The 12284-nt window shown below is 35.2% G+C and overlaps 1 protein-coding gene and 1 long non-coding RNA gene across 2 annotated transcripts; one reads left to right on the forward strand and one right to left on the reverse strand.

The window, feature by feature from the left end:
* Positions 1 to 845: 845 nt before the first annotated feature.
* Positions 846 to 1504, forward strand: LOC146898691 (uncharacterized). The gene is made up of 2 exons (XM_085737342.1): positions 846 to 1140; positions 1246 to 1504. Exons 1-2 carry the CDS (start codon positions 886 to 888, stop codon positions 1324 to 1326), a joined length of 336 nt encoding a protein of 111 aa, XP_085593468.1. The 5' UTR covers positions 846 to 885; the 3' UTR covers positions 1327 to 1504.
* A 3124-nt stretch (positions 1505 to 4628) lies between these two features.
* On the reverse strand, positions 4629 to 8557 carry LOC146898692 (uncharacterized). Its single transcript, XR_015021911.1, has 2 exons — positions 7936 to 8557; positions 4629 to 4899 (listed from the first exon to the last, which is right to left on the reverse strand). It is a non-coding gene; the product is annotated as an uncharacterized LOC146898692 (long non-coding RNA).
* Between the last annotated feature and the right edge of the window lie 3727 nt (positions 8558 to 12284).

Below are 12284 nucleotides of genomic sequence, written 5' to 3' on the forward strand. Positions count from 1 at the left end.
ACCACAACAACAGATGGCTAAGAAGATCATATTCTCATTATTGTGCTATATAAAACTAAGAAGCTTTCCAACCTCAAATGTTTCTGCAGAAGCTCTTTCTCTTGCTATGTTGAGATGCCAAACTGTGAGAGTATAAGAATTGATGACTGCCCAAAGATGAAGACCTTTTGGTTCAATGGAATCTTATACACACCAAAGCTTTCTGAAATTTCAATCGACAATACAGAATTTGACCAAGAGGCAGATGTGAATGAGGTCATAAAACAATACAGTAAATCACAATGAAGGTAAGTGTTGGTGTGTGAAGTTTGAATTTCAGCATTTGTATCTCTTCACTAACTACATATTCTTCTTTCTTCACTCTTTTCTTTTCACAATTTTGCATTCCATGTTTTCTTAGTATATAAGTAGCTCACAAATTCAAATTTTAAAAATATGTAAACTGAGTGGTAAAATTGTTTATTTCTATGTGTCATGCAATCATTATATTTTTTATCCATGTAACTTTTACTTTCAACGCATGGAAAAATTTGTCAATCTTTATCTACTGTTTGCTAGATAAATCCTTCACTAATTTTCAAACCAGTGCTACATGATACAGTTGTACAAAAGACAATTATAACTATGTAAAACATATGGCCAACAATATATATTACCTTGGCCTCCCTCTTCATTTACAATAGTTGACAACGTAGGACCCATTCCAAAAAATTTCAATCAAGTAGATAGACATAATTAAATCTTAGATCTGTAAAATACTATGAGTAGAAGTTGCTACTTTATACTTTATACTATTGGGATATTGGCATTGAGAATTGGTTTTGCAGCCTATTCCTGAAGAGAAAATAGAAACAATATTCTTAATCGGTTGGGACACAAAGTCATATGCCTTGGAAGAATGACATTTATTCCCGAGTAAAAGGAGCTGAAAAGAGGGGACATGTGCGTTGTATAGGCAATATTCCCAAACCTAAGAAATCAAAAGCTTCTTTGTCTGAAAATCAAGAATTGAGGGATGAACTTAAGAAAATGCGAGAAAGTCAAGAGAGGACAAATGTGTTTATGGCAAATATGATGTCAGTGATACAAAATCGATTATCTCAAGAAGATTTGAATGATATTTTAAAAGCTGCAAAACAGGTATATTATATAATTGATATTTTACTTTTCGAGTTCAGATTTCGAATATTATAATAACATGAATTAAGTAGAGTTTGTAACATATTTTATTTTTAATTTTAATAGGCCACAGATGGTGCTAGTACTCCAAACCAGATAAATTCTTCAAGTCGATGCAGTGATGAAGACGGAAGAGAGGAAGATTAGAAATTGTTTTTATCTTGGATATGTTTAGGCTCATCTAGTGTTTTTTTTTTTGATGTAGTATCTATTTTTGTGTTGGTTATTATATAAAATTGACATTATTTTTTTATTTTGATATGTTTGTAAGACTTACTACTTTGATCATATATATAATTGAAATTTTCTTTGATGTTACCTTAAATTTTGTGTAGTGCAATGAAAAAGTATTTGCAGAATATATTATTTTTTTGGTCTTGTGAAAATTTTATTATTATTATTATTATAAAATATTTATATTAGGGTGAATTTTATTTAAAAAAAAAAGAGAGAACCTATAGCAACGGACAGATTGGTCCTATACCAACGGATATGGAGGTTGACTAAAGTTATTTAATAGGTGTAAAATGCCGTTGCTATAGCTCCGAAATCTATAGCATCAAGCTAATTTTCCGTTGGTATAAGCTATTGGGACGGCATTCTTGCCGTTGGTATAAGCATAGTATCCTAGACGGTAGCAGGTGGGCGTTGGTATAGGTTTCATGACCTATACCAACGGCTTTTGAGACCTTTACCAACGGTTTCTGCTGTTGCTAAATGGCAAGTTTCTTGTAGTGATATGAAGCATGCATCTTGGGCGTTGAAGAAGCCATTGACCTGAGAATTAAACACCTTGACATCTATGGAGATTCTGCACTTGTTATTAATCAGATAAAGGGTGAATGGGAGACTCATCATGAGAAGCTGGTCCCTTACCGTGACTATGCCAGACGTCTGTTGACATATTTTACCAAGGTTGAGCTGCACCACATTCCTCGGGATGAAAATCAGATGGCTGATGCTCTTGCTACTTTGTCTTCCATGTTTCGTGTAAATCACTGGAATGATGTGCCTGTAATCAAAGTACAACGTCTTGATAGACCCGCTCATGTGTTTACTATTGAAAACGTGTCAAGTCAAGCTGATGAGGGTGTGAATGATAAAAAGCCTTGGTATCATAACATCAAACAATTCTTGTAGAGTCATGAATATCCACCTGGTGCTTCCAACATGGATAAAAAGACTTTGAGGCGATGGGCTAGCAAATTCCTTCTGGACGGAGAAATCCTATACAAGAGGAACTATGACATGGTCTTGTTGAGATGTGTTGACAAACAAGAAGCTGAGAAACTGATGCATGATGTACATGACGACACCTTTGGGATCCATGCTTCGGGTCACACCATGTCAAGGAAACTGTTAAGAGCCGGCTATTACTGGATAACCATGGAACGAGACTGCCACAAACATGCTAAGAGATGCCACAAATGTCAAATTTATGCTGACAAGATTCATGTGCCTCCACATGCCCTCAATGTTATTTCTTCCCCATGGCCTTTCTCTATGTGGGGCATTGACATGATCGGAAGAATTGAACCAAAAGCTTCCAATGGACATCGTTTCATTCTAGTGGCAATTGACTATTTCACCAAATGGGTTGAAGCTGCTTCCTATGCCAATGTGACCAAGCAAGTGGTTGTCAATTTTATCAAGAATAACATCATCTGTCGATATGGTGTTCCCAACAAGATCATCACTGACAATGGTTCCAATCTGAACAATAGCATGATGCAAGCTTTATGTGAAGAATTCAAAATTGAACATCACAATTCTTCTCCTTATAGACCTCAGATGAATAGTGCAGTTGAGGCTTCTAACAAGAACATCAAGAAAATTGTTCAGAAGATGGTCACAACTTACAAAGACTGGCATGAGATGCTACCGTTTGCCTTGCATGGTTACCGTACTACGGTGCGCAGTTCAACCGGGGCAACCCCTTTCTCTTTGGTATATGGTATGGAAGCAGTTCTCCCTCTGGAAGTGGAGATTCCATCTCTTCGAGTGATCATGGAAGGAAAATTAATTGAGGCTGAATGGTGTCAAAGTCGGTACGATCAATTGAATCTGATTGAAGAGAAACGTATGGATGCTATGGCTCATGGACAGTTGTACCAAGTGCGAATGAAGAATGCTTTTGACAAGAAAGTCCGACCTCGAGAATTCAAGGAAGGCGAACTTGTATTGAAAAGAAGGATAAGCCAACAACCCGACCCAAGGGGCAAGTGGACACTTAACTATGAAGGTCCTTATGTTGTCAAAAAGGCTTTCTCTAGTGGTGCTTTGATTCTTACACACATGGATGGTGTCGAACTTCCAAATCCTGTTAATGCCGATATAGTCAAGAAATACTTTGTCTAAAAAGAAAAGAACAGCGTGGTAGGTCGAAAACCCGAAAGGGCGGCCTAGGCAAAAATGCGCTTCCCGGTGGATCGAAAACCCGAAAGGGCGATCCAGGCAAAAGTTAGGGACAAAAAAATGAATATGAAAAAGCTCGCTGAGATTGTACACAACTCAGGCAAGAATGAGCGCCTCGATGAGCCGAAAACCCGAAAGGGCGGTTCATGCAAAAATGAGGTTGACAATAAAAGACAAGTAACTATATCTGGCAAATCACCATCACCCCTTGGGGCATCTACAACTGACAATGATCGTCTTCATCAGAAGCTTCTGTACTTGTGAATTCAAAATTTCTATGAAATGTAGCGGTCATCGTGTTCAATGTACCACCAACCAATAAAATTACCATTTTCCAAGCTTTGTAAATCCGTGAAGCCATGCCTTTGGCTGACTCTCACTCTTCTACATCAATTTGAGCCTGTGCTTTTGTTTGAAATTCTATTTCTCTTTCTATTTTCAATACTATATACAAAATATTTTCTTTCTATTTGATGATGTCAATGTCTGAAACAAACATTTTTGAAAATTGAAAACTCTTTTCCTGTCTATTTTGAAAGCAAACCTGAGCAATAGGGTACATTTCAATGAAGCATGCATGAATAAATGAATATCAATGTCTATTTCAATACATGTTACGAGCAGGTTACTCCCCAGGACGATCTGTGGTCAATGGCAAGAATGAAAAAACAGAATGGAAAATTGAAAAATACAAATGAAAAGCTCGCTAAGTTGAAAACCCAAAAGGACGACTTAGGCAAAAATGAGCACCCCGCTGATTGACAACCTATGAAGGCAATTCAGGCAAAAATGGGGCAATGAAAAGAATCTATTCCCGGTGAATCGAAAACCCGAAAGGGCGGTTCAGGCAAAAATGGGATTGGAAAAATTGGAAAAAATGGAAAAATGAAAAAACAAATGAATGAAATATTGAAAAGCATTGACCACAGATGCGAACGTCCAATGTTTACCCAGTGTAACACCCCGTTTTCCCAACTTGAAAATTTCATTTAAAATCAGAGTATTTAATTCATAAACGGAATGTCACATACTACTTTTAAGTCATAAAATAGATATTAATAAATATCCTTCCAGGTTCAACATCATAAAAGTATGGAAATACGCAGCGGAAATAGTTCAACATGAACAAAGTCTTGGCACGCAGGCCTTATCAGAAAATCTCATAATTTGATTCAATACTTATTCGTAAAAAGTTCATAAAGACACGTAAGGAATAGATAAGAAAGCAAGCCCCATCCCGTTACGTATCAGAGCACCTAGACACAAGTGAGGAGTCCTCTCACGAACACTTCTAATCTTTAATACCTGCACATTACCCACGGTCGAGGCAACATATACGCAGAAGGGGTGAGATTTCACAGTCAACAAATTAAGCATATAATTCATCAAAATGCATTTAACAACGTAAGACATCTCTAACATATTAAACATTTATCACTTAGCATCTTAACAAATCATAATTAATTATTATCATCATATATCATCATTAGTTCGTAAACAAATATCATTCTTAATTCATAAGCAAAATCACCTTTAAATCATAACCAAGTATCATCATATATTTAACAACTCAAGACATCATAACATCAGCATTAATATTCATTTAGTATCATATTATTATCATCATCATTCATAAACAACATCATCATCAAACATCATCATCAAAACATAATCAAACATCATCATCATCAAGCATCATCATCAAAACATAAACAACTATCATCATCAAAACATAATCAAAACATAAACAACTATCATCATCAAACATCATCATCAAAACATAAACAACTATCATCATCAAAACATAATCAAAGCATAAACAACCATCATCATCAAATCGTTAGATCCTCATTAAATATAAGTTACGACGACTCTGCAATGCAACAGCAACTTCAACAACAACTTAGACAACTTCGACAACAACTTAGACAACTTCGCAACAACTTAGACAACTTCAACATGCATGTGGTACCACCAGGGCATTAAGCCCCCTTCGCTAAGGTCACATTTGGACCTGTCAGGCATTAAGCCCCCATCGCTAAGGTCATATAGGACCTGTCGGGCATTAAGCCCCCATCGCTAACTATGCAACAACACAACTCTAAATGCAACAACTTGGACAACAACGTGAACATCTTATGCAATTCCATTAAAATGGACAACTTCTTAAATCATGACAACTTAGACCGACTTATACATCTTCGCTAAAACTCAACAGTAACATGATAACTCAGGAATATCATAACAATGAACATCAATCAATAGGCAACAACATCATAAACATCGCACATAAGTCACATAATAATCATATAGCATTAACACACTAATCGTCTCATTAATCATCATAATTCAATAGTAATAGTAACATAGCAGCACATAATCAGCATCATAAAATAGCAATATCATTCAATGAGAAACAGCATTATAAACATCTTTATAAATCACATATTAATCATATATTATTATCATTCATCATCTTCTATTAACATAAAATCATCTTAACTTAAGCTCTCTGGATACTTTATAATCTCATGAACAACTTTCATCCCTACCCCAAGGTCATTTCAAGACTACGTGTGCGAAAGGATCGCAAGGAAGCTAATCAAGGCAACTAAACATCACTTACTCGCAAGGTGGGTTACATTATGGCAAGTAACTACTCCTATAACCCTTAATTAAATCCCTCTCATTAAGCTTATTGATTTGGGGTCTTACTGTACATCTTAGGAACCCTTTAGAGGCATAAAAATGGGTCAAATATAGTTTAAGTCAACACTGCATCGTGGCACGTTGAGGTACCATCGTGGCACGTTTGGACAGCCTAAAAATGGTTTCGGTTCTGGAAAAATCGTGGCACGTTGGGGTTCCATCGTGGCACGTTCATAGTTCGACAGACAACTTCAGATTTTCTACCTTTCACGTTTTCGGCCGTAAAACTCAAACCGTTGATCCGTTTTTGATGCCGTTTTCGCCTACGCGCTTCAGACACTATGCTCTATCATATTCTACAGAAAAATTCAGGTTTAAACCAATCAAAAAAATCGTTTTCCAAAACCTCACAACCCTAATTCTTAAACTCACCGACATCTCATCTAATCACATAGTTTTAGCTTCAAAATTACTTCTGATAATCATTATGAGGATTATCTAAGGTCTAATTATAGTCTCTTCATCAATCTAACAACCTTTCATCAATTAATCCTCCAACTCCCTCAAACCCTAATTCATCAATTCTCACAAAACTCAACCTAATCATGTTAAATCCATTTTTCAGAATCATACTCTTAATAATATTAAAAGTTAGTCTCACCCTTACCTGGTTATAGATGAAAATCGATGGCCTCCCTCTTGTTCTCCTCTTTTCTGACTTTTCTCCCTTTTTCTCCAAAAACGTACGTTCTGCCTAAAAAAATTTCTCAACCTAACTCCTTCTATTTATAACCTCACTCTAATTTCTCTTTACACCTCTAAAAGTACTCTTTTCACACCACAGCCCAAATTCTAATATTTTTATTTTATTTTTCATATCTTATTTTATTTATTAAATAAAATAAGTCACCCAACGTAACAACTTCACAAAATCGTATACTCCTCATAATCTTATTTATTTCTAAATTAAATATATCTCTCACAAATAACAAATATATTCACATAAATACATTACATAAATATCACGGCACATAAACCATATAAAATCACATAAATGTTCTCACCACATAAAATCATATAATATTCACATCTCATCACATAATTCATATAAATATATATAAATATATTTCTAGGCTCAATAAATAAACCAATAAATCAAGTAACAAGGAATAAATCAAGTAATTAAAAAGTGGGCGTTACAACTCTCCCCCACTTAAAAAAATTTTCGTCCTCGAAAATTAAACCTCCTGCAAACAACTCTGGATTAGTCTATACAACAAACAACAATTCAAAACAACATACAACAAACAACGAGTTAGAACAACAAAAGACAATGTAAAATTATTACACAACACTACGTGGCTTGACACGACTCTACTACTTGGCCGGACGGACCGACCTGCTCTGATACCAATTGTAACACCCCGTTTTCCCAACTTGAAAATTTCATTTAAAATCAGAGTATTTAATTCATAAACGGAATGTCACATACTACTTTTAAGTCATAAAATAGATATTAATAAATATCCTTCTAGGTTCAACATCATAAAAGTATGGAAATACGCAGCGGAAATAGTTCAACATGAACAAAGTCTTGGCACGCAGGCCTTATCAGAAAATCTCATAATTTGATTCAATACTTATTCGTAAAAAGTTCATAAAGACACGTAAGGAATAGATAAGAAAGCAAGCCCCATCCCGTTACGTATCAGAGCACCTAGACACAAGTGAGGAGTCCTCTCACGAACACTTCTAATCTTTAATACCTGCACATTACCCACGGTCGAGGCAACATATACGCAGAAGGGGTGAGATTTCACAGTCAACAAATTAAGCATATAATTCATCAAAATGCATTTAACAACGTAAGACATCTCTAACATATTAAACATTTATCACTTAGCATCTTAACAAATCATAATTAATTATTATCATCATATATCATCATTAGTTCGTAAACAAATATCATTCTTAATTCATAAGCAAAATCACCTTTAAATCATAACCAAGTATCATCATATATTTAACAACTCAAGACATCATAACATCAGCATTAATATTCATTTAGTATCATATTATTATCATCATCATTCATAAACAACATCATCATCAAACATCATCATCAAAACATAATCAAACATCATCATCAAGCATCATCATCAAAACATAAACAACTATCATCATCAAAACATAATCAAAACATAAACAACTATCATCATCAAACATCATCATCAAAACATAAACAACTATCATCATCAAAACATAATCAAAGCATAAACAACCATCATCATCAAATCGTTAGATCCTCATTAAATATAAGTTACGACGACTCTGCAATGCAACAGCAACTTCAACAACAACTTAGACAACTTCGACAACAACTTAGACAACTTCGCAACAACTTAGACAACTTCAACATGCATGTGGTACCACCAGGGCATTAAGCCCCCTTCGCTAAGGTCACATTTGGACCTGTCGAGCATTAAGCCCCCATCGCTAAGGTCATATAGGACCTGTCGGGCATTAAGCCCCCATCGCTAAGGTCATAAAGGACCTGTCGGGCATTAAGCCCCCATCGCTAACTATGCAACAACACAACTCTAAATGCAACAACTTGGACAACAACGTGAACATCTTATGCAATTCCATTAAAATGGACAACTTCTTAAATCAAGACAACTTAGACCGACTTATACATCTTCGCTAAAACTCAACAGTAACATGATAACTCAGGAATATCATAATAATGAACATCAATCAATAGGCAACAACATCATAAACATCGCACATAAGTCACATAATAATCATATAGCATTAACACACTAATCGTCTCATTAATCATCATAATTCAATAGTAATAGTAACATAGCAGCACATAATCAGCATCATAAAATAGCAATATCATTCAATGAGAAACAGCATTATAAACATCTTTATAAATCACATATTAATCGTATATTATTATCATTCATCATCTTCTATTAACATAAAATCATCTTAACTTAAGCTCTCTGGATACTTTATAATCTCATGAACAACTTTCATCCCTACCCCAAGGTCATTTCAAGACTACGTGTGCGAAAGGATCGCAAGGAAGCTAATCAAGGCAACTAAACATCACTTACTCGCAAGGTGGGTTACATTATGGCAAGTAACTACTCCTATAACCCTTAATTAAATCCCTCTCATTAAGCTTATTGATTTGGGGTCTTACTGTACATCTTAGGAACCCTTTAGAGGCATAAAAATGGGTCAAATATAGTTTAAGTCAACACTGCATCGTGGCACGTTGAGGTACCATCGTGGCACGTTTGGACAGCCTAAAAATGGTTTCGGTTCTGGAAAAATCGTGGCACGTTGGGCTTCCATCGTGGCACGTTCATAGTTCGACAGACAACTTCAGATTTTCTACCTTTCACGTTTTCGGCCGTAAAACTCAAACCGTTGATCCGTTTTCGATGCCGTTTTCGCCTACGCGCTTCAGACACTAAGCTCTATCATATTCTACAGAAAAATTCAGGTTTAAACCACTCAAAAAAATCGTTTTCCAAAACCTCACAACCCTAATTCTTAAACTCACCGACATCTCATCTAATCACATAGTTTTAGCTTCAAAATTACTTCTGATAATCATTATGAGGATTATCTAAGGTCTAATTACAGTCTCTTCATCAATCTAACAACCTTTCATCAATTAATCCTCCAACTCCCTCAAACCCTAATTCATCAATTCTCACAAAACTCAACCTAATCATGTTAAATCCATTTTTCAGAATCATACTCTTAATAATATTAAAAGTTAGTCTCACCCTTACCTGGTTATAGATGAAAATCGATGGCCTCCCTCTTGTTCTCCTCTTTTCTGACTTTTCTCCCTTTTTCTCCAAAAACGTACGTTCTGCCTAAAAAAAATTTCTCAACCTAACTCCTTCTATTTATAACCTCACTCTAATTTCTCTTTACACCTCTAAAAATACTCTTTTCACATCACAGCCCAAATTCTAATATTTTTATTTTATTTTTCATATCTTATTTTATTTATTAAATAAAATAAGTCACCCAACGTAACAACTTCACAAAATCCTATACTCCTCATAATCTTATTTATTTCTAAATTAAATATATCTCTCACAAATAACAAATATATTCACATAAATACATTACATAAATATCACGGCACATAAACCATATAAAATCACATAAATGTTCTCACCACATAAAATCATACGAAATCATATAATATTCATATCTCATCACATAATTCATATAAATATATATAAATATATTTCTAGGCTCAATAAATAAACCAATAAATCAAGTAACATGGAATAAATCAAGTAATTAAAAAGTGGGCGTTACACCCAGCACTGACACGCCTAACAACGGCGACCTGTATCAAAGACTCTTTCAAGGTTCCCTTCTCTACATGTTTTATTGCCCTCAGCCATGGTTTTGATACGTCTTTCAACGACGGCCTCTCCAAAGAGGATTTCCATGTGAACATGTTATAGCACGAGCCACTATGTGCCCAATCTTCCAATGTTTCGTCTGTCTCTGTGAAACTTCTCTGTCAAACTACGAACCAATCATGCATTTCAAGCATTCATACATGCATAATCATGCATCTTTACGTGCTCATACATTCAATAATCTTGTTATACCATACATACATGTTGCATTTCCAACCTTCATTGTCAAATTCAATCCAGTCTCAACTTTCAATCCATTTCCAATTTCAACCCAATCTCAAATTCAATTCAATTCAATTCATTTTCAAATGTCCAATTCAATTCAATCTCCAATTTCAATCCAATTTCAATTTCAATTCAATTCAATTTCAACTGTCAAGTTCAATTCAATCTCAACCGTTAATCCAATCTCGATGTCAATTTAACTCAGTCTCAATTTCCAATTCAATTCAATCTCAATTTCCAATTTAATTCAATTCGATTCAATTTCAATCTCCAAATTCAACCCAATGTCAATTTCCAATTCAATTCAATTTCAATTTTCAATTCAACTCAATTTCAACTTTCCAATTCAATGTCCATGTCTCCGTGAAATTTTCAATCTCCAATTCAATTCAAACTCTCAATTCAATGTCTGTGTCTATGTCTCTGATCAATCTCAATTTTCAATCCCTCTTTCAATCTCAAACTTTCAATTCAATGTCTTTGTCAATATTAATCCACTCTCAATTTGCTTTTGGGCCAACAAAAATGGTCATGTCTATTTTCAAATCAAGTCAATGTCAACTTACTCTCAATTTGTGTCCTTCCAAATCAAACTTCCAATTTGTATTTTGTTATTGGTCAAGTAGCTAGTTCGATCCAAAGAATAGCTTGTACCTGCTTATATGCCTACATTTCCGGTCAAACGACAAGTTCGATCCAAAGAACAGTTTGTACCCTGCTTATGTTTTGTTATCAGTCAAACTACAAGTTCGATCCAAAGAACAGTTTGCACCAACTTACATGTTGTGATATTGATCAAGCAGCGAGTTCGATCCAAAGAACAGCTTGTATCATCCTTTTGTCTATGCCTCCAGGTCAAATGGCTAGCTCGATTTAAAGAACCGTTTGTACCTGCCTATCTGTTTACATTCTCAATCAAGCGACAAGTTCGATCCGAAGAACAGCTTGTATCTTCATATATGTTTGTATCTTCAATCAAGCGACAAGTTCGACCCAAAGAACAGCTTGCATCGTTCTTTATGTCTATGTCTCCGGTCAAGTGCCAAGTTCGATCCAAAGAACAGCTTGTACCTGTCTCACATTTCTATTCCTAGTCAAGTGGCGAGTTCGATCCGAAGAACAGCTTGTACCTATCTCTTGTTTGTATTCCTTGGTCAAGTGGCTATTTCGATCCAAAGAACAACTTGTACCCTATTTTCTATCCCCTGGTTTATCTACCCTGTCAATGTCCACCTGAATCCCCAGTGACATGACATGCTCCATAGACTCCAGTTGTTTGTCTTGCATTCATAATCAAAATATTGCATGACATTCATGATTTTGAAAATCCGAGAGCGTATTTTTATG

This window comes from Medicago sativa, chromosome 8, assembly GCF_051527215.1.
Source record: "Medicago sativa cultivar Bolivia chromosome 8, Bolivia_mono, whole genome shotgun sequence".
In the NCBI taxonomy this organism is placed as follows: domain Eukaryota; kingdom Viridiplantae; phylum Streptophyta; class Magnoliopsida; order Fabales; family Fabaceae; genus Medicago; species Medicago sativa.

Excerpts from the sequence above, each read along its gene's own strand:
- LOC146898691 (XM_085737342.1), top strand. The coding sequence starts at position 886 with ATGCCTTGGAAGAATGACATTTATTCCCGAGTAAAAGGAGCTGAAAAG. Across the intron at positions 1,141-1,245 it reads TTTTAAAAGCTGCAAAACAG|GCCACAGATGGTGCTAGTAC; the intron begins GTATATTATATA and ends TAATTTTAATAG.